Source organism: Cotesia typhae, unplaced genomic scaffold (genome assembly GCF_013202065.1).
Source record: "Cotesia typhae breed Kobodo isofemale line unplaced genomic scaffold, CoteBio_Ctyphae contig_5, whole genome shotgun sequence".
NCBI classification, from domain to species: Eukaryota; Metazoa; Arthropoda; class Insecta; order Hymenoptera; family Braconidae; genus Cotesia; species Cotesia typhae.
In genome coordinates this window covers 11,958,658-11,979,090 of record NW_027423757.1, presented here as the reverse complement: position 1 = coordinate 11,979,090, position 20,433 = coordinate 11,958,658, and the positions used below count along the sequence as shown (strand labels likewise).

Sequence of the window (20,433 nt, the reverse complement as noted above, 5' to 3'; positions counted from 1 at the left end):
AATTTTAATTTAATTTTTTTCAGGTAAAAAAAATGAAACTTTAAAAAAAAATTGCGTTGATGATAGCAAGAATGTCTTTAAAATAATGATGATTACATATAAACAAAAATTCTCGAGGACTTTCTTGGCAATAAAGCATACTCTGAGATTAATAAATTCCAGTAATATGACCTCCAGCGGCTGGTCTGGTCTACAGAAGATTTTGTAATATAAAAACTTACGTTATAATATCCTTGAACCTCGAAAACCCGTAGGACATGATTACCGAGTTCGAGAAAGGTTCCTTTCTGGTAATTTCACCGTTTCTATTAAATAAAAAAACGGAATATTATTTTTTCGAGATCGTAAATCAACTGTGACGATCCACAAAACTATCGGCATAGACTAATAGGAAAAAAGTGGCCCAAAGAAAGAGATAAGAGGGCTGAAAAAAATAAGAAAAAGCCGATTTGGAGTATAGTAATAAATTTTTTATGCCTAGCAAAGATTATTACACCTCGAGTAAGAGAAAATAGTAAACTGCTGGCAGTCGGCGACGTTGATGACTCGGTGACTCGTTGGAAACTTTTCTAATCGCGTCATGGAACTCCTAATCAATTATCCATGCTGGAAGATTTTGACGCTACCGTCATTTCGTAATCAATTTGGTGAGTACCGTTCTACGGTTATTTTTAAGACCGCTTTTTTACAGTCGAACCTATCGATAAAAAATGATAAATTCAAACAAGAATCAGAGTGAAGAAAAAAATAAATAAAAAGGATCAGTCGTTGTAAAGTACGATCGTCATTGCAGGTTCCCATCCATTACGTGTATACCACAATATTACTTGTACAAACTAGCATTTTTCCAGTTTCGCTATGCTGTACAACTCGCGTTCATTCACCTCCGCTTTGTGTGAGCCTGTGGGCCATATTAACGAATGAACGAACGCCAGAATAGACGCGGTGTCTTTTCCAAGAGTTAACTAAGAGTATTACAAAATAAATCCTCATCGTCTAAGCTGAACAGTGTTCCAGAAATGAGGGAGAGAACTGAGAGAAGAGCCCCAATAATCACCAGCAGATAAACAGACCTTGATTGTTAACTTTTTGATGACAACGACAACACATAATGCCGTTGAAAGAATAAATGTGCTGTTGCACGTCGTTGATTCAAGTTCTATTCCTGGAGGTCAGTGGACTTGGGAGTCAGCCTACCGGCAACACCAAGAATCAGTCTGTACACTCTAATAGCCAAGATGATGACTATGGCACTACTTCCGTTAAATTTTTAAAATTATTAACAATAAAAAGATTTTTAAAAAAGACTCCGGAGAAAATGGAGAAGTTTACGCCGGCACTGGTGGTCTCTGGGTTTTATTTTTATACAAGTCACTCAACTTTACGATTCTAATTCCGATTCAGACTCTTCCGATTGAAGAATTCTTCAATGTTAAGCCTTGTATTTTTCACAGCTTTTGATTTTGTTCCGTAAAGTTACTCAGTGACCCGGATAATTCAAAATTTTCCCACTAGTTTGGAATCTATTTGCTCTGCGGATGGAACGAATTAAATAAGAGCTCTTCCGAATCCGAATTACGATCTGATATGAAGAGCGACCGGTGTTCACGGCATCTGAGTATGCAGGTGCATTAACCGGGCTCTAGCCTCTTACCGTAACGTCTTTAAGCTTGTACTTACACTTAACTCATAGAGAAGAGATAGCTGTGTATAGCAGTATGACTGTTGTTGCCTGCAGTTGGGTTTAGTTATCAAGTTAAGTCCAAGAGCAAGAGCACTGCCTGCCACCGAGAACACGACAACGACAACACGCTTTTCTTCCTCACCTTGATGGATACCAGATGGCTTCTGTTGCCATGGCTCCCCAATAATTCCCAGTCACGACTCCGACAATGTCCTCATAAAACTCCTCCTGAATTACACGAATAAAACTTTATTTGCCATCAGCAACTCAGTTGTTATTCTAAGTATAAATATTTATTTTTATTTTAATTCAATTTTAATGTAATTATTAAAATATTTAAATGCTCTCTAGGTCTGTTAAGAAATGTTGGAGCACACCCAATTCAATATTCCAGCCCATCAAGAGCTTTCAAATAGACTCTGTAGCTTTCTGGTGACATAGACAGCCCATCGATAATGTTTACAAGCATGGATTTTATTTAACTCTCGCTTGCTTCACCACGGTTTTATTATTATATGGCTTATGCCTCGTTAAGATGAGTATGTCCGGTATAGTTTGTTGTTGTAATGACTTTTTTACTCTGCAACTGGTTTCCGTTATCATCCATTTGGCTCACCAGGACGCACGGACGTGGATCCACGCATATATATTCACTCCCAGGTCATCGGGTCACTCTTTATAAGATCTAAAAAATTTTACAGGGATATACATTACAGTTTTACTTTAAATTTTCTTATGAAGAGTGTACTTTATTTTTATTTTTAAATATTATTTATGTTGATTATGATAAAAAAAATTTTTTTTTCAGATTTTTAATTAAAATTATTAAATAGAAAAAAATTTATTGAATTTAAAGTTTTTATAAATCTGTAAGTATTTTTTTATATTTAATTTTTTTTTAAATTAAATTTTAATCTATATTATTAATAGAATAAGCAAAATTAAATCTTTAAAAATGTCAATAGATTAATTATAAAAATTAATAAAATAAATAATCCTTTAAATATATTTTCAGCTAACGTTTGAACAATTAAAATTGATTGACAAGAAGATAAATAATGTCCTAAATTTAAAAAAAAAAAAAAAAAAAAAAAATATAAAAGAAGCAATTAACCTTCCACACAAAAAAGGAACGAGTTAATATCTCTTCTTTGATCTCTTGAAGAAGTAACTTGACTATGACTCGAATTAAAATAAAAGTCTGGGAGTCCTTTAAAAGGTAGAGACAATACAAATATTCGTGAGAATGTACAGTAAACGTTGAGCGGTGGTACAAAAAATAATTACCAAGTAAAAGACTTGTCTCTTGGTCTAGGTGTTACCTCGATTAAAGTATAACTTGGCGATACGCAAGACAGACGTTGGTGGAATAGTAGCTGGCGATGGGGATGGCAAGTAAAGTAACAGGTGCCGAACGGGCTCTCGAGTTCGCAGGTGCCGAGGAAAAGTCTCTTGATAATCCACTGCAGGTGCTCGTGCTCTGAGTCCTTACGAGGCACGAGTCTGGGCTCCCATTCAGGGGTAACGTCCACTGTCCATCCTCCTCGAGCAAGACATATGCACACAAGTTTGCCATAAAGTGAAAATGCCTCTACATCGGAAAAGACCGAGTAAAGTCGACCGGAGACACGGCTCGCCGCTTCACGCTTCGCTCTGCCGCTTCTACTAAATAAATCATTATTATTATTATTATTATTATTTTAATTCAAAGTAGGGTGCACTTACCCTTCACCCTGACGTTGGATCTCCAGGAGAAAATGTTTTTAAAAAACACACAGCCTGGAATAAAGTAAATAATTGATAATTAGCATAGTTTCGATCTCTAAAAGCAAAGCCCTTTGGTAATAAGTGAACGTGATTATGATTAAAAATAAAATAAAAATAATAAGGGCAGAAGCACTCTTGCAGAGTGCCGCTAAACCATTGCACTATGACTAATAACCGCTACCGAGACGTACTCATTGTTGTGAATACCTCTTTCTTGGAATTTATTTTAGTATTGTAGCGCACCAAACTCATTTTTTACCTCTACTCCATCTACGTCTCAGCCTTTCTCTAGATAATACATTTTTTCTCTAAATTGTATGTCTTCAGCGTTTTTAAATGGGTTACCCAGTACATACATTACTCAAGAAGCTATAAGAAAAAAAATAACTTTTAAATTCTTTGGTATTTCTTAAAATTATTTTACTTTTTGAGGATTATAAAAAAACTAAATAACAATTTTTAATAAGAATCTTCTACTAGAATTTAGAATTTCATTTATTAAGGGAGTATTCTAGTCTAGAAGCATGAATTTCAGGTCATTTTTATGACATTAAAGTTAACGTTCACTTGACAATTTTTTTATTTTTTTTTTTTTAACAAATAAATTTGCTCTAAAAAAATTATTTTTAAAAAATTGCATTTCTAGTTTTTTTTAAATTTCTAAATGTCAATTTTTTTTGCCATAATTTATTTGTTACAAAAATTCTTAAAATTATTAACTATTTGCTAAATTAATTTTCATTAATTTTTAATGACAAACTTCTAGACTAAATTACCCCCTTAATAATTTACAAATTTAAAAATTGACACACTAGCTTTTAAAATTAGCTTTCTTTTGATTTTTTTTTATCAATATATAAGCTTATATAATTATTTTTAATTAATTATCTAAAGAAGAATATATTGTGAATTTAAAAATAATAAAAATAGCAGGTACGTATGAATGTGAGGCCAGTGTCACGGTTAAAAAAGATAACTTGTATCGCTCGGCTTCACACTTTTAATTCCACGTCGAAATAATTAAATTAGTTGAACCATAAATTTTAGATTGCTTCCATTATGCGTACATATAATACATTTATATATAATTATTTTTTTTTTTTTTTTTTTTTTTTATTTTTTTAGCAAAACCACGTGTGTATGAAGCTGGACGTTGATGCTGGTCACACGCATCTGTATTCACTAATTAATTAAGAAAAAAATTAGCGCTAATTATTTAGTGGCATACGTGAGAATTTTACGACATGAATAAATAGCAGCGAAATATAATAGGGAATTATTTACCGATAAGCTGGAATTAAAGATGTTTGTTTTAAAATAAAAATTACGGCGTTGTGCGTTATGAATGGTTTATGGTTGACACAAAATCTCGTCATTGTTCGGCGGTGCGGCATTTTTGATGAGGTATTATCTGGAGGAGGTGGCTTCTCGCTTCAGGAGTGCGACAAACACGGAAGACAGGAACATCCTGTGTCGCTTCTATACCTATATGTATTTATATATTTTTTATAAATTTATTTATATGAAGGAATGAAACCCCTTCGGTTCACGCACCGGTGATTTAACACCGTACGATGATTTCAGAAGCTTCCTTTCTTTCCACGGCGTTGGCTCGTTTAAAAACGCTCCGATAAGTGCTCAAGATAAATTCATTTGTGATTTTAAATAATAAAATATAATAATATTATTATATATTTGTTGAGCTGGATGTAATGGAGATCGTTATAAATTATTTAATATTGTTACAATTTGTTCCATCAAAATAATAATACCAATTATCAGTCTCGGAAAGTTTCTTAATAATCCAATCTGATTGAATTAATTCCATATACTCTTCTTTAATTATTTTCATTCATAAAATCAATTTTTTAATTATATTTTGTTTACAAAAATTATCTTTTCATTTAATATTGTTCTTATCTTCAAGATATTTTTATCAAAATTGAGTGTTAATTTCTTCTTTATTTATCCTGTAATAAATTAAAAAAATTATAAATATTAAATAATATACATTTTAAAAAGTAGTCTTCTCTGATGAACTCTTAATACTTCTATTATAAATATCGAGTATCTGATACACCGCTACATGGTTTAGAGTTACAGAAGATAACTTGAGCTGTCCTTTATCACAAATATTTTATTTCTTCTTTGAAAAAATTGCGGCGAGACAATTTTATTATTTTTTATATTCTTCAGTATGTAAATAATTATTTTTTCTGAAACTATTAATTAATTTAATTAAATTAAAACATAAAATATTAAATTTTACCTTAAAAATTAACCAGAATATTTTATAATAATTAAATAAATTAACAAAATTAAATTGCAGTACGAAAAGAATTAGCAATAAAAATGAAACAGATGTCCCAAGTTAGAATGAGTCCAAATTTATCCGAAATGCTCTTAAACATGTCGCATTAATTCTATTCTTGAACCCGCTGCCTTGAGAATTCGTGGGCTAACATACTCTCTAAGGATAAGCGACTCTGCTCGTTAAATAAAAGTTTCACTGTGTAGTTAAGGTACCGGATCCAGACCTTCAAGCATGTGAGTAACCAAGTACTGAGTACTGAGTACCGAGGAATAACTCGGAACCGAAGCCAGTAACTCCCGATAAAGCTCATGCTCATCATGTCTACATGAGTGTGTTTTCTATTCCTCGTTGTTCTTCATCACGCAATCTCACTTTATTTATAACAAGTCCACCCGCTCAGCTTGGATTTTTAATTACTAATTACTCATTATCATTAATCACTATCATTGAGTGCATTTATGTTCTTAATGCCGCAACTTCCAGCTCCAGGTTTGTGCGTATTGTTTAATAAGACGTGAAAATTAGTTCCGCCAACTGCATCAAGATAGTTTCCTCTAAAAATTTTTTTAGTTTCATTTTTTATATACGCAAATAATATATATAATTATAATTAATATTTTCTTTATTAATGTTACTTACTTTTAATGCAATACTTATCAGTATCCTGGATGTAAATGATCATATTTTTTTTATAATTTTCAAATTACACATCTGATCTTTTTTTGCTTTTTCTTCAAACAAATAAACAAAGAAATTAATGAAAATTAAGTCAGCTGACATTTAAAAATTTTAATAATTTGTTTTATTGAAAAATTATTTAAAAAAAAAATTAAAAGAAAAAATTTTACATGTAATTTTTAATTTTATTTAACCAGTTAACAATCAATTTAATTCTAATAAATAATTTTTAAAAAATTGCATTTTTAATTTATTAAAATTTCTACATGTTAATTTTTTTTTTCTTATAATTTATTTGTTAAAAAAAGTTCTAAAAATTATTAAAAATCTGTTAAATTAATTTTCATAAAAATTTTTTTCAAGAAGTAAGCACACAGCTGTCATTTTTTTTTTTTTAAACTATAATTTTTCTTTTTTTCTTAAAATTCAACGATTTATTTCCATTAAAAAAAAATGACAGCTGTGTACTAATTTTAGATTCTCGAATTTTTTATTTTTATAAAAAATAAATTAATCTGTATACTTATAATTTTTCTTTGTTAATAAATTATAAACTAAAATAATAATAATAAAAAACTATATTTTTCAGATGCGCATGTCATATATATATATATATATATATATATATATATATATATATATATATATAGGGTTAATGAAAATAAGCAGTACCCTGAGCACCCTCTTACGATTGTTGGTCCAGCTGTCAGTTTAACGTTTGGAGGTTAAGCAAACTCACAACTGTCAAGTCAATAACTTGCATAAATTTATTTTCAAACAGAGTTATTTATCGATATAGAAATAAAGTAATTAAAATGGTGCTGAGGATATTTACAGTACTCGTAGTTGTCTGTGTTGTTCAATTATTACCGAGGTGCGACGCTGCCTCAGCACATATCAGGAGTCATCAACACAAGACCAATGGAAATGAAAGATTGGAAGACGGAGCATTTAGTCCCCGAGACAATTATCATTATGTTGACGGAGAGCATCACAATGAATTTGATCATGAAGCTATTTTGGGTAATTTTTAATTAATTTTTACTTATTGATTAATTAACAAATAAAATTAATTTTTTAGGAAGTGTCAAAGAAGCAGAGGAGTTTGACAAATTACCAGTAGCTGAGTCTAAAAAACGGCTGAGAATTTTATTAAATAAAATGGATTTGAATGGAGATCAATTTATTGAAAGGCATGAGCTTAAGGCTTGGATTTTAAGATCATTCAGGTGACATATTTTTTTTTTTTTTTTTTTTTTTTTATTACAAATTATTAGTCCTTTTTTAACTATTGATATTTTTTAAAATATAAGCTTAAATTAAAAAAAAAAATATGATACTAAAATTAGCACATTTTTGACAATTAAAAATTTTTTTAATAAATAAAAATTGCAAGTAAAAAAATATTTTTTTTAAATTGCACTTAGAATTTTTTTTTTAATAAAAAAAAATGCCTATTTAAAAAAAAATTTAATTTTAATCAGCATGCTGACTGAAGAAGAGTCTAAAGATAGACTGGAGGATGCAGACTCAAATGAAGATGGCCGAATAACCTGGGAGGAAATTTTACACGACACCTACGGCTCCGATCCAGAAGATTTGGCTATAGATGAAAAACTAGTGAGCGATGACAAGGCTACTTTTGACATGGCTGATCAAGATAAAGACGGATTTTTAAATACTCAAGAATTTAAAGCTTACACGCATCCTGAGGAGACTCCAAGAATGTTTCCTTTCCTGCTGGAGCAAGCTCTCGATGAAAAAGATACCGATAAAGATGGATTTATTAGTTTCCAAGAGTTCATTGGAGTCAAAGCCAAGAATGAGAATAAAGAGTGGTTGCTCGTAGAAAAAGATAAGTTTGATCATGAGCATGATAAGAACAGTGATGGTAAATTAGATTCTACTGAGATATTGGCCTGGCTTGTTCCCAGTAATGAGTAAGTATTAATATTAATTAATAATTAATAATTAATTATTCCTTCCGCGGTGAATTTATATTTATTAATTTATTAATTTTTAGAGACCTGGCGACTGATGAAGTAGACCATTTATTCGCCGCGTCTGACGATGATCATGACAACAGATTATCTTTTGAAGAAATCCTCGAGCACCATGACGTATTTGTAGGCAGCGAGGCCACTGACTACGGTGACTACCTCCATGACATTGAACGTTTCACCGACGAGCTCTGAAACTTAGTCGTTAATTGGGTTAGAAAAAAATTATTTCGACGGAAAATTAATCAAAAACGTAAATGTTTGAAAGCATTTATTATATTTTTCGACGGGTGTCTTTTATCATTAATATATAACTTGATCCTTTTTCTGTATATTTGCCAGTAATTACATAATTATTTATAACACTTAGGTCAGCAGACATTTGAATTTTTTTTTATTTTTTATTAGAATTAAATTATTTAAAAAACAAATATTTTTTAAAAATTCCACATATAATTTTAAAAATTTTCTACATGTGGAAATTTTGGTTTTAATTTTTTAAAAATTATTTTTAAATGTCAGCTAATTTAATTTTCATAATAATTTTGTAATAAAAATCTAAAAATAAATTAGCAGACATTTACAAATTTTTATTACAAAAATAAAAATAAAAAATTTCACATGTCAAAAATTAAAAAAATTACAAGTGCAATTTATTTAAAATATTTTGTTATTTGTAATTTAATAATTAAATAAATAAATAATTATCAGTTAATTTCAGTATCATAATTATGTATAATTTATTGTGCCATAAATATTTCCTAGAAAAGGAGTGTGAATTTGTGTCTTTATAGAGATTATTATTTATGTGAAACAACGCACATTGTTGTCTTCCACTCTGATTATGCACCTCACCTACCACGTACTATTAATTATATTACTATTCTTTTCTTTACTTTTATAAATAAGTATCCATATATTATATATTATATATGCCTAATATTTATTTATAATTACCTCAATTGCTTTTAATTAACTTTTCTGTTTTAGTGTTAATTATCAGCAGAGTAATTTTATTTAGATTTATATGTAACTGTTTGATATTTGTCTGATCAAAACTAATTGAGTTGTGTAGAATAAAATTTTTAATAATTAATTACTAACTGTATTTTATTAGTTCTTTTTAATTAAACAATAATTTATTGTTATTTCATAATTATATTCTATTATAGTCTAGTTATTAATTTTAATAAAATGCAAAGATTGTTTAATTATAATTCTGCTTACTTAGAATGAAAATTAGTTTAGCAAACGTTTAAAATTGTCAAGTGACAGCTAACTTGAATGTCATTACTTGGAATATTTATTAAAATACTTACAAGGTGTGTGTGTGTGTGTGTGTGTGTGTGTGTGTAAATAAAATAAATTCTTTTCAACTATTTTTTTCGTTCTATGGTTTCGTAACAATAGATGTGATTCATTCTTTTAAAGTATGATTTCATAGAAGCCAAAAATAAATATAAATTAATATTTACAAATGGTGTAATCCGTCATAGAAATGTCATTCATCTAAGCAGCCCGATTTTTATAAAAATAAATCTTATTAATAAGTTTATCTGAAGAAAAATGAAAAATATCTTTTACAACGTGGTGTAAAATTACAAACGTCATAAATTAGTCACTAGATTTTTATAAAAATAAAAAAAACCCACTCACAAAGATAATTAATTCTCTAGAAAATTTATAAATGTCATTCACGGCCATTTTGTAAATATTACTGAATTTATTTTTAAATAAAACCGCGAGAATTTAGTACGAGTTCCATCCATCAGAGGCGCTAAAATCAGGAAAAAACATTTCTGGGTTTTGGAGTCAAAACAAGTAGACAATTGTCAAGAAAATAAATAAATATAATAATTAGATTTTTTTTAATAATTAAAGTAATAAAAATAAAGTTAAAATGCCGTACGCTAATCAACCTTCAGTGCATATTTCAGACTTGACCGAAGAAAATGTCAAATTTCAAGTGGAGGATACAGAACTCAGGTTAGAATTTATTTTAATTATTATTTATTACTAAAATTAAGACAGCTGATAATTTTTATAATTTTTTTGACAAATTAATCACATAAAAAAACATTTTTTTAATTTTTTAAAAATAATTTCTTAAAAATTATTTTATTTGTAAAGAAAAATAAAAAAATCATAATAATCTGCTAATTTTATCGTCAAATTATTATTAATTAATAATTATTTATAAATAAATATTTTTATTAATTGTAATTATTAATTTTCAGCGTTGCAAATAGCATGCGCCGAGTATTTATCGCCGAAACACCAACATTGGCCATTGACTGGATCCAATTGGAGGCAAATTCAACGGTCCTAAGTGACGAGTTCCTCGCTCACCGTATCGGCATGATCCCTTTGATCAGCGACGAGGTCGTCGACAAACTCCAGTACACCCGAGATTGCTCCTGTCAAGATTTCTGCCCCGAGTGCAGCGTGGAATTTACTCTTGACGTCAAATGCACTGAGGATTCCACCCGGCATGTAACGACAGCTGATTTGAAGTCCAGCGATCCCCGAGTCATGCCGGTTACTTCTAAGCACCGTGAGGATGACGCTAATGAGTATGGAGAAACAGATGGTAAATATAATTGATATAAATTTATCTAAAGTAAATTAATTTAATATTGATTTTAATTTACTAATTTTTGCTACAGAAATCTTGATAGTAAAGTTGAGAAAAGGGCAAGAATTAAAATTGAGAGCTTACGCTAAAAAAGGATTTGGTAAAGAACACGCTAAATGGAACCCTACTGCTGGAGTTTGTTTTGAATATGATCCAGATAATTCAATGCGTCATACTTTGTACCCAATTCCTAGTGAATGGCCTAAATCTGAGTACAGTGAACTCGAGGAAGATCAGTGTAAGTTTTTTTTTTATTAACTCTAAAATTAACAGACATTAGAATTTTTTTTTTATAATTGTTTAACAATTAAATTATTATGAAAAAAATTTGATAAAAAAATTCTAGGCATAAAAATTAAAAAAAAAAAATAATTAGAGGAAATTTTTAAAATCATTTTTTTTATTGTAATTGATTTTTTTATTTTGTAAATAAATATTTAAATTTTACACGCTTAAATTTAAATACTTTTTAATTTTTATGTAAAAAATAAAACATTTTTAATTAATAAAATTAATTACAGTCGAAGCTCCATTTAACTGGGAAGCCAAGCCGAATAAATATTTCTTCAACGTCGAAAGCAGCGGAGCCCTGAAGCCAGAGAACATCGTCATGATGGGAATAGCCGCACTGAAGAATAAATTATCCAATTTGCAGACTCAATTAAGTCACGAAGTCCAAAACGATGCGCTCAGCATCCATCATTAAAATAATAATAATTTTTTTTTTTTTTTTTTGCTGAAAAATTGAAAAATAAAAATTTTTTGTAAGAAAGACAAATCTAGTAACTTTCACCAGACTGTTGGTTCTCTGTAATTTTTTTCTCCCGCCTAATCTAGGGAATTTTGCTGTTTAATTCCAAGTTTGCCGCCGGTTGCGCTGCTAAACGTTCAATATGTCCGCTAATATCTGACAACAGATTTGTTATTAAATAAATAGATATATTATTTTATTACAAATTGATTAAAAAAAAAATATTTAAATAATAAATTAACTCAAAAATAATGTTACGTTAGACACTAATCATGTACATCAAGCAAGTATGTTTATTTTTTACTTATTATTTATCAACAAACATAACTGTTGATCAACAAATGACGCTTTATATATTTATTAATTTATTTCACACCCATTTTGTTACTAAAATCAATAAACAATATAGTTTATTATTTTTTTTCTTAATTTTTACCAAAATTAATTTATTAATTAATTTCTAATTTTTTGGTTATGTTTACAGGTTATTATCCAAGGTTTTAAATCCTATCGTGAGCAAACGGTCGTTGAACCATTTGATCCTCGTCACAATGTAGTTGGTAAGTAATTTTTGAATAATATTTAATTAAAAAAATAAAAATTAATTATAAAATAATTTATAGTCGGAAGAAATGGATCAGGAAAAAGTAATTTTTTCTACGCGATCCAGTTTGTGCTCAGCGATGAGTTTTCTCATTTGCGTCCGGATCAACGTCAAGGATTACTCCACGAAGGAACGGGTCCAAGAGTTATATCCGCCCACGTAGAGATAATATTTGATAATACAGACGGAAGATTGCCAATTGACAAAGAAGAAGTTTACCTTCGGCGTGTAATTGGTGCTAAAAAGGACCAATATTTTTTGAACAAAAAAAATGTGACCAGGAGTGACGTGATGAACCTTTTGGAGTCAGCAGGGTTCTCTAGATCAAACCCTTATTATATAGTAAAGCAGGGTAAGATCAACCAGATGGCCACAGCACCTGATTCGCAGCGTCTGAAGCTTCTGAGAGAAGTCGCGGGCACGCGGGTATACGACGACAGACGGGAGGAGTCGAAAGCTATTTTGAAGGAGACCGAGGGCAAACTGGAGAAGATCGAGGACTTCCTGCGGACAATCGAGGAGCGGCTGCAGACGCTGAAGGAAGAAAAGGAGGAGCTGAAGGAGTACCAGAGGTGGGACAAGCAGCGCAGGTGTCTCGAGTACACGATTCACGAGCGGGAGCTCAAAGAAAACAAGCGTAAGCTCGAAGACTTGGAGGCTTCCAGGGCGAACAGCGGGGCTGAGCAAGCTAGGCTGGTTTCTGAGCTGAAGAACTCCCAGGAGAAAGTCCGCACGTCTACTAAGCAACTCAAGGAGGCCAAGAAGGAGCTCCAGTCCGCCAAAGAAGAAAGAGACACGCTTAGTGCTGAGCAGCAGCAGCTCCTCAAGGAAAAAACTAAGCTGACCTTGACGATTAATGATCTTTTGGAAGAGGTCAAGGGGGACAATGACAGCAAAAAGCGCGCTCAGCAGGAGCTCGAGAAGCTTAAGGCTACGATTGCTCTTAGGGAGCAGGATCTTGAGAAGATTAAACCTGAGTATGAAGAAATGAAGAGGCGCGAGGAAGAATATACGAGGATGCTGGCGTTGAAGGAACAGAAGAGGAAAGAGCTTTATGCTAAGCAAGGAAGAGGTAGCCAGTTTACTAGCAAGGATGACAGAGACAAATGGATTCAGAATGAGTTGAAACAGCTTACTAAGCAGATTAAGGACAAAGAGGAGCACCAGAGGAAAATTAGTGATGATTTGAAGAAAGATGCTGAGAAGCAGAAGGACTTGGAGAAGAAAATTGAAGAGTATACTAAAGAAATGGAGAAGCAGAGGGTTTCTATTGACGATCATAACAAACAATTCTACGAGCTGACTAAGTTGAAGGATCAGTGCCAGGCTATGCGTAAGGAAATGTATCGCAAGGAGAGTGTCCTTCAGCTGAACTTGTCCGGGTTGAAGGAAGACCTGGCTAAAGCTGATCAGAGTTTGAGGTCTATGGCAGGGAAGCCGATCTTGAACGGGAGAGACAGTGTTCGCAAGGTGTTGGAGACTTTCCGGGAAAGACCTGACATGGCTGATGAGGTCAGCAGCTATTATGGTCCTGTTATTGAGAACTTTGATTGTGATAAGGAAGTCTACATGGCTGTCGAAGTCACTGCTGGTAATCGGCTTTTTCACCACATTGTCAAGTCTGATAAATTCGGGACTAAGATTCTCAAAGAAATGAACAACCAGCGCTTGCCTGGAGAAGTTACCTTCATGCCGCTGAACCGTCTGCATGTCAGGATCCAGAATTACCCGCAGACTAGTGATGCGATTGCCATGATCTCGAAATTGCGGTATGATCCTAAATATGATTTGGCGATGAGATATATTTTTGGAAAGACTTTAATATGCCGTAATTTGGAAGTCGCAACTAATTTAGCGAGAGAGTCTGGATTGGACTGTGTCACCCTTGAGGGAGATCAAGTTTCTTCAAAGGGTTCGCTGACTGGAGGGTATTTTAATACGCTGAGGTCGAGGCTTGAGATCCAGAAAAATAGGTCGGAGTTGATGGCGCAGATAAATACCATGGAGTCGGATTTGGCAACGCTGAGGGAAGATATTAGGAAAGCTGACACTAATATTAGCACGTATGTAACGGAAATGCAGAGAACCGAGACGAAGAACAGCAAGGCTAAGGATATTTATGATAAAATGAAGGCTGAGATTCGGCTGATGAAGGAAGAGCTGAGCGCTATTGAGAGATACAGGACTCCTAAAGAGAGGAGCTTGAACCAGTGCACTTCTAATTTGGAAGCGATGCGAGCTACCAAGGAAGGACTCGAGAGCGAGCTTCATCAAGATCTGATGGCTCAGTTGTCTGTCGCGGATCAGCATCAGGTTGATACTCTGAATGATGAAATTAGAACGCTGACGAAGGAGAACAAGGAGACTTTTGCTAAGAGAATGAGGTTGGAAGCGGAGAAGAACAAGTTGGAGAATCTGCTGACGAATAATTTGCATCGGCGTAAGGATGAGCTGGTCCAAGCGCTCCAGGAGATTTCTGTTGAGGATAGGCAGCGACAGCTCGAGTCTTCTAAGGCTCAGTTGGCTGAAATTGAGAAGCGGCTGGTTAAAGTTAACAGTGATTTTAAAACTCAGAATGACAAAGTGGGCGCTGCTTCGAAGAGACAGAAAGCCGAGGCGGCCAAAGTCGAGGAGTGGAAGGCCAAGGAGAAGGAGATCAAGGAGAAAATAGAGTCGGATTCTAAGGACCTGGAGAAACTGACGATCAAGAAGAATATGTTTGAGCAGAAGATTACTGACTGCACGCAAAAGATTACTGAGTTAGGCGCGCTGCCTAGTCATGATGCCTACGAGAAATTGCAGAACATGTCCACCAAGCAGCTGTTTAAGGAGATGGAGAAGGCCAACAATCAGCTGAAGAAGTACAGCCATGTCAACAAGAAGGCTTTGGACCAATTTATGTCTTTTAGTGATCAGAAAGAGAAGCTGGTGAAGAGGAAAGAGGAGCTGGACCGCGGAGATGAGAAGATCAAGGAGCTGATGAATGTCCTTGAGCAGCGCAAGTGCGAGGCCATTCAGTTCACTTTCAAGCAAGTGAGCAAGTACTTCAGTGAAGTTTTCAAAAAATTAGTGCCTTCTGGTCATGCTCAGCTTGTCATGAGGACCGCTGATGGAGAAGAGGGAGGCGAGGATGTCGCCTCGGCTGCTGCTGACTCTGATAGGTTTATTGGGGTGGGAATTAGGGTGTCTTTTACAGGGCTCAGGGCCGAGATGAGGGAGATGAACCAGCTGTCTGGTGGGCAGAAGTCTCTTGTTGCTTTGGCGCTCATTTTTGCCATTCAGAAGTGCGATCCTGCGCCGTTTTATCTGTTTGATGAAATTGATCAGGCTCTTGATGCGCAGCACAGGAAAGCTGTCGCTGATATGATTCATGAATTGAGCTCTGATGCACAGTTTATTACTACTACTTTCAGGTAAGTTTTTTTTTTTTTTTTTTTTTTTTTCCCACAAGATACAAGGTCATTTCTTAATTATGTATCTAGAGATAGAGCATTTTTGTATTTATAATTTTTTTAAGCTACTAAGGATGGAATTTTTTGAATAAAATTTTCTTGGCTACATTTTATCTATTAAAAAAAAATTATAAAAACTATCAGATGATTAAAATAAATTTTAATTATTATTTTTATTTTAATTTTCAGACCTGAATTACTTCAACATGCTAACAAATTCTATGGTGTTAAATTCCGCAACAAAGTTTCGCATGTTGAATGTGTCACCCGCGAAGAAGCTGCTGACTTCGTGGAAGACGACACGACCCACGGATAAATCTTATATTTATTACTATAACTAACATTTAAAAACAACTTCTTACAAATACAAAAGAAAAACTACTTATTAAAAAGATTTGTATCATTTCCGCTAGATATTTTTATTATAATTATAAGTACTTTTAAATAGTAGTAGGTTTCAGATATAAATGTAAACAAAAAAAATAAATAAATAAATAAATCTTTATACAAATTACTGATTATTATTGAATTATGTATAATAAAATTTATGTTTTAAGGATTAATTAAATGCGTATAAATAATCAAATATCAGCGGGTGGCTACTTGTCTTTGCGTTGAGCCACCAGGCTGTCGTGTAAACTGGCTATGAAGTTGTCCACGAGGTCGAGACACACAATCCCGTTGACGTCGATGAAATTCGCGACGGACTTGATCACTGTAGCCTCGTTCACTACACCAGTAGCTTCATTTTTGACAGAGAAGGTTAAGTTGTACTTGTCATCGTACTTCTTCAGGTACGAGCTCGCTTCCCAGACGTAGTCTGGATCAAAGCCAGCTGGATCCCTTTTAATATAATTAATTGGTTAGTAAAAATTTCTTTTTACAATTAAATGTAATTAATAATAATAAAAGTATTAAAATTAGCCTTTAGTAAAAAAAAAAAAAAAATTGCACGTATAATTTAAAAAATGTTTTCTTTTGAATTTTTTTAACAAAAAAAAATTATAAAAATTTTTAAATGTCAGCTGATTTAATTTGACACTAATTTTTTATGTTTTGATTATTTTTAATTTATTAAATTACAATTAAAAAATATTTTTAAAAAAATGCACAGTTTTTGAAATTTTTTACACATGCAAATTGTTTTTATAATGATGTTTTCAATAAAAAAAAATTCTAAAAATTTTTACATGTCGGCTAACTTAATTTTAATTAATTAAATAAATTTAAAATTACCTTTGAACAGCAACGACAAACATTCCTTTTTCTTTGTAAGTTGAGTAAATATGAAGAATAGTCATCAAAACGAAGTAAGCAGAAACTCCCATTACCAAGACATGTCTCGACACCGGAAAAGGATGGAACCAGTCCCAGAAGAGCGCAACTCCAGCAACTCCAACAGCAATACCACAAATTGCTAGACGGATGTCAAGCAGGGTGAAATTTTCAATGTAATTGTATTTTTTAGTTAATACTTCTTTAACAGCATCATCCAGTGCGTTTTTCACAGCTGCTCCGTCCCATTTGTTTATTTTTATCTGAAAATTTAATTAAAATTGACAGTGGTTATTTTTTTTTTTTTTTGACAGCTGATTTATTTCTTCTTTTTATAAATAAATTTATAAATATTCTTACCGGCTCATCTTTTTGATCTTTTTTTGAAGCCATTTCGACCATAATAATCTGCAAAATAATCACTTAAACAATAGGTTAGCTACACGTCAATTGAAATATAAATTGGGGACGTAGCAAATAAATTTTAAACGAAGATTGTCGATCATTCACGAAGTAATAATACTGAAGTTAGCCGTCAGCTGTCAATTTTAAAAATTTTATTAATAAATCAATGCAGTTAAAAAATGCTTCTAAAAATTTTCACTTATAATTTTTAGTATGAAAATAAAGTTAGCCGACATTATAAAATTTTTAGAATTTTTTATTGAAGAAATTTCAATTAAATAATTAAAACAAAAAATCACAGGTAAAAAATTAAATCAGCTGACATTAAAAAATTTTTATAATTTTTTTTTTTTATTGAAAAAATTATTAAAAAAAAATTTGCACGTGTAGAAAACTTGGAAAACTATTAATGCAATTTTTTTAATTGTAATTTAATAAATGAAAAATAATAATAATTAAACTGCCATTAAATTTTAATAAGAATATTTCCTATGTCTGTCAACTTCAGTGTCATCTAAATTCTCGACCTGACATCTTCAGGTGGATAATAGAGTTAGGACCATGTGGACTACTTTGTACATAATATGTGGTAATGAAAATTAATATTTTTATTTTTGATATATTTTTTCATTTTTTAATTCAAAAATTAATTAATTTGTCTGTTATTTTTCATGCAGGTAATTTATGTTATTAGAAATATTATTGACTTAATCAGCTGATTTGAAAGATTTTTTTTTTAATTTATGACAAGGAGATTAAATGAGTAAAATAATGGGTGTTATTATGTCGAGGCTATCAAAGCCAGCTAGAGCTTTTAATATTGAAAACAGAGCTGCGAAAATTTTGGAAAGAGAAAAACCCATACCTGCTCCACCTCATCCATCTACTGCTCAGCAATTGAAGATTTCTCGAGAAGGTAAATTACTGATTGTAAATTAAGTTAGCCGACATCTAAAAATTTTTTTTAGAATTTTTTTTTATTGAAAAAATTATTACAAAAATTAAAAAAAAAAAACAATTTCATTTTAATAAAATTGAAAAACTGTAAGTGCAATTTTAAAAAATTAATTTTTTGTTCTAATTTAATTATTAAAAAACAATTAAAAGCGTCGGCTAACTTTAGTATTATAATTACTGGTTGTTTATTCACTTGTCATATTTTTATGGTGACAATTCATAAGTAATTGTTGTTTATTTTCAGTTGATCCTAATTTTTTGGAGAATCATTACAAAAAAGATGAAGAATTGTATGGCAGATTGAAACAAGTGTTTGTTTCTTCACACATTGTACATGTAATTAATTATAATTTTTTATTTACTTAATTATTTATGACAAATTATTACCAGATTTATTTTTATGGTTTATTTTTGGTATTTTTTAGAAAATTAGTGATCAAGAGTCTGAAGCAAAAAAGCCGAAGAATAAAAAATGGTCTCAAGATTTTGAATACGGCTTCTGGGAACCTGAAAAAATACCAGAAGGTAGATGTCAATTGAAGACAGCGATGCAATTTATGGCTGACTATCAAGCAGACTCGAAAAAAAATTCTATTGAAAGTATAGCGATGAAATACAAACTAAACCCGGCTGATGTCAGTAAGTACTTAATTTTATCATTTTTAATTAAAAATAATATGGTTATTAATTTGTGCTTTTTAGAGAATATTATTAAGTACTACAGAGTATTCCAAGTAGTCCAGCCGCAAGATAGTAAGATGTACGTACCAAGAGAAGATACAAAACCACTGATAGAAGAGAAATAATTCAATCAAGATTCAAGTCCAACATTAGATTATTTAAAATGTTTTCTTTGATATTAAAATTATTAAAATTACTGTAAATATTTATTAATAATAATAATAGATTGATAAAATATTTATCAGTAAAGAGTGGGTTTTTAATGACACTGAAGTTAGCAGGCGTCTAAAAATTTTTGGATTTTATTTTTTAATTAAATTACAATTAGAAAAATATTTCTAAAAATTTTGAAATGTCAGCTTACTTCATTTTCATGTCACTTAACAATTATTTAATTTTATTTATCAAAAAAAATTAGATTGTTTATTTTTTAAAATTTCTACATGTCAATTTTTTTTCTAATTTTTTTTTGCCCTAATTTATTTGTTATAAATTTTTTACAATTATTAAATATGTGCTAAATTAATTTTCAATAAATTTAGGTGTCACTTCACAATTGTTTTAATTTTTTTTAACAAATAAATTGTAGCAAAAAAAAAAAATTATTAAAAAAATAGACTTGTAGAAATTTTAATAAATTAAAAATGCAATTTTTTTAAAAGTTTTATAAATAAATCACAAGTAAGAAATTAGCTGTCGGTAAGGCAAATTTTGTTAGGTAACTGGCGGTGGAGAAAATTTAAATTATACATTTAATTCAAACACAACCTTTTTATACTAAATAAGAATAATTCTTCTTCAAAATATTTATTGTTTTTATTTATTAAAATATGTAAATATTGATTAATAAAATAAAACAAAAAAATCGCTTATTTAATATATATATATATATATATATATATATATATATATATATATATATATATATATAATATTCATATGACAAGAACGTAATTATTGATAAATGTTGAAAAAGTGTATAAATAAATAAATAATAGTTTAAGTTGAAACAAATAAAAAACAGTTTGATTTGAATATTTTACATAATTAAAAAAAAAAAAATTACTTTATAAATAAAAATAAATTATTTCCCATTAAATAAGCGATTTTTTTGTTTTATTTTATTAATCAATATTTACATATTTTAATAAATAAAAACAATATTTGCCTTACCGACAGCTAATTTCTTACTTGTGATTTATTTACAAAACTTAGAAGACAGATCAATTG

The 20,433-nt window shown here is 30.8% G+C and overlaps 5 protein-coding genes and 2 long non-coding RNA genes across 9 annotated transcripts; 5 read left to right on the top strand and 2 right to left on the bottom strand.

Annotated features, from left to right (window-relative positions):
* Positions 1–33: 33 nt before the first annotated feature.
* Positions 34–7,212, bottom strand: LOC141531554 (uncharacterized). Of its 2 annotated transcripts, XR_012479945.1 has the most exons (7): positions 7,116–7,212; positions 6,405–6,496; positions 5,501–6,319; positions 4,389–5,421; positions 3,007–3,820; positions 2,062–2,369; positions 34–1,912 (listed from the first exon to the last, which is right to left on the bottom strand). It is a non-coding gene; the product is annotated as an uncharacterized LOC141531554 (long non-coding RNA). The 2 variants fall into 2 exon arrangements; XR_012479946.1 differs by lacking the exon at positions 34–1,912 and having other exon boundaries at positions 2,231–2,369; positions 4,736–5,421.
* Positions 2,402–3,134, top strand: LOC141531558 (uncharacterized). The gene is made up of 3 exons (XR_012479948.1): positions 2,402–2,553; positions 2,700–2,903; positions 3,000–3,134. It is a non-coding gene; the product is annotated as an uncharacterized LOC141531558 (long non-coding RNA).
* Positions 7,213–7,258: 46 nt separating the features above from the next.
* On the top strand, positions 7,259–9,542 carry LOC141531549 (reticulocalbin-2). Its single transcript, XM_074249442.1, has 4 exons — positions 7,259–7,466; positions 7,525–7,672; positions 7,928–8,383; positions 8,467–9,542. Exons 1-4 carry the CDS (start codon positions 7,259–7,261, stop codon positions 8,636–8,638), a joined length of 984 nt encoding a protein of 327 aa, XP_074105543.1. The 3' UTR covers positions 8,639–9,542.
* A 680-nt stretch (positions 9,543–10,222) lies between these two features.
* Rpii33 (RNA polymerase III subunit RpII33) lies at positions 10,223–11,897 on the top strand. The gene is made up of 4 exons (XM_074249444.1): positions 10,223–10,429; positions 10,681–11,033; positions 11,110–11,316; positions 11,600–11,897. The coding sequence occupies exons 1-4, from the start codon at positions 10,344–10,346 to the stop codon at positions 11,782–11,784; spliced, it is 831 nt and encodes a 276-aa protein (XP_074105545.1). The 5' UTR covers positions 10,223–10,343; the 3' UTR covers positions 11,785–11,897.
* A 60-nt stretch (positions 11,898–11,957) lies between these two features.
* Smc3 (structural maintenance of chromosomes 3) lies at positions 11,958–16,396 on the top strand. Its single transcript, XM_074249429.1, has 4 exons — positions 11,958–12,116; positions 12,314–12,389; positions 12,453–15,846; positions 16,075–16,396. Exons 1-4 carry the CDS (start codon positions 12,102–12,104, stop codon positions 16,199–16,201), a joined length of 3,612 nt encoding a protein of 1,203 aa, XP_074105530.1. The 5' UTR covers positions 11,958–12,101; the 3' UTR covers positions 16,202–16,396.
* Positions 16,385–17,677, bottom strand: Spase25 (Signal peptidase complex subunit Spase25). The gene is made up of 3 exons (XM_074249445.1): positions 17,521–17,677; positions 17,122–17,423; positions 16,385–16,728 (listed from the first exon to the last, which is right to left on the bottom strand). Exons 1-3 carry the CDS (start codon positions 17,560–17,562, stop codon positions 16,485–16,487), a joined length of 588 nt encoding a protein of 195 aa, XP_074105546.1. The 5' UTR covers positions 17,563–17,677; the 3' UTR covers positions 16,385–16,484.
* A 389-nt stretch (positions 17,678–18,066) lies between these two features.
* Positions 18,067–19,440, top strand: LOC141531552 (NADH dehydrogenase [ubiquinone] 1 alpha subcomplex assembly factor 4). Of its 2 annotated transcripts, none has more exons than XM_074249447.1 (5): positions 18,067–18,154; positions 18,243–18,481; positions 18,767–18,858; positions 18,948–19,157; positions 19,225–19,440. In XM_074249447.1, exons 2-5 carry the CDS (start codon positions 18,325–18,327, stop codon positions 19,258–19,260), a joined length of 495 nt encoding a protein of 164 aa, XP_074105548.1. In that variant the 5' UTR covers positions 18,067–18,154; positions 18,243–18,324; the 3' UTR covers positions 19,261–19,440. The 2 variants fall into 2 exon arrangements, with proteins under 2 accessions (XP_074105548.1, XP_074105547.1); XM_074249446.1 differs by having other exon boundaries at positions 18,070–18,154; positions 18,948–19,161.
* The last annotated feature ends 993 nt before the right edge of the window (positions 19,441–20,433 follow it).

What these genes read in the sequence shown, in the direction of transcription:
- LOC141531549 (XM_074249442.1), top strand. Translation starts at nt 7,259, where the DNA reads ATGGTGCTGAGGATATTTACAGTACTCGTAGTTGTCTGTGTTGTTCAA. An exon ending in TGATCATGAAGCTATTTTGG is followed by an intron (nt 7,467 to 7,524) that starts GTAATTTTTAAT and finishes TTAATTTTTTAG; the next exon opens with GAAGTGTCAAAGAAGCAGAG. An exon ending in TGGATTTTAAGATCATTCAG is followed by an intron (nt 7,673 to 7,927) that starts GTGACATATTTT and finishes AATTTTAATCAG; the next exon opens with CATGCTGACTGAAGAAGAGT.
- Rpii33 (XM_074249444.1), top strand. Translation starts at nt 10,344, where the DNA reads ATGCCGTACGCTAATCAACCTTCAGTGCATATTTCAGACTTGACCGAA. An exon ending in GTGGAGGATACAGAACTCAG is followed by an intron (nt 10,430 to 10,680) that starts GTTAGAATTTAT and finishes ATTAATTTTCAG; the next exon opens with CGTTGCAAATAGCATGCGCC. An exon ending in TGAACTCGAGGAAGATCAGT is followed by an intron (nt 11,317 to 11,599) that starts GTAAGTTTTTTT and finishes AATTAATTACAG; the next exon opens with TCGAAGCTCCATTTAACTGG.
- Smc3 (XM_074249429.1), top strand. An exon ending in TCCTCGTCACAATGTAGTTG is followed by an intron (nt 12,390 to 12,452) that starts GTAAGTAATTTT and finishes AATAATTTATAG; the next exon opens with TCGGAAGAAATGGATCAGGA. An exon ending in TTTATTACTACTACTTTCAG is followed by an intron (nt 15,847 to 16,074) that starts GTAAGTTTTTTT and finishes TTTAATTTTCAG; the next exon opens with ACCTGAATTACTTCAACATG.
- Spase25 (XM_074249445.1), bottom strand. Translation starts at nt 17,562, where the DNA reads ATGGTCGAAATGGCTTCAAAAAAAGATCAAAAAGATGAGCCG. An exon ending in AAGATCAAAAAGATGAGCCG is followed by an intron (nt 17,424 to 17,520) that starts GTAAGAATATTT and finishes TTAAATTTTCAG; the next exon opens with ATAAAAATAAACAAATGGGA. An exon ending in TTTGTCGTTGCTGTTCAAAG is followed by an intron (nt 16,729 to 17,121) that starts GTAATTTTAAAT and finishes TTATATTAAAAG; the next exon opens with GGATCCAGCTGGCTTTGATC.
- LOC141531552 (XM_074249446.1), top strand. Translation starts at nt 18,325, where the DNA reads ATGAGTAAAATAATGGGTGTTATTATGTCGAGGCTATCAAAGCCAGCT. An exon ending in ATTGAAGATTTCTCGAGAAG is followed by an intron (nt 18,482 to 18,766) that starts GTAAATTACTGA and finishes GTTTATTTTCAG; the next exon opens with TTGATCCTAATTTTTTGGAG. An exon ending in TTTCTTCACACATTGTACAT is followed by an intron (nt 18,859 to 18,947) that starts GTAATTAATTAT and finishes GGTATTTTTTAG; the next exon opens with AAAATTAGTGATCAAGAGTC.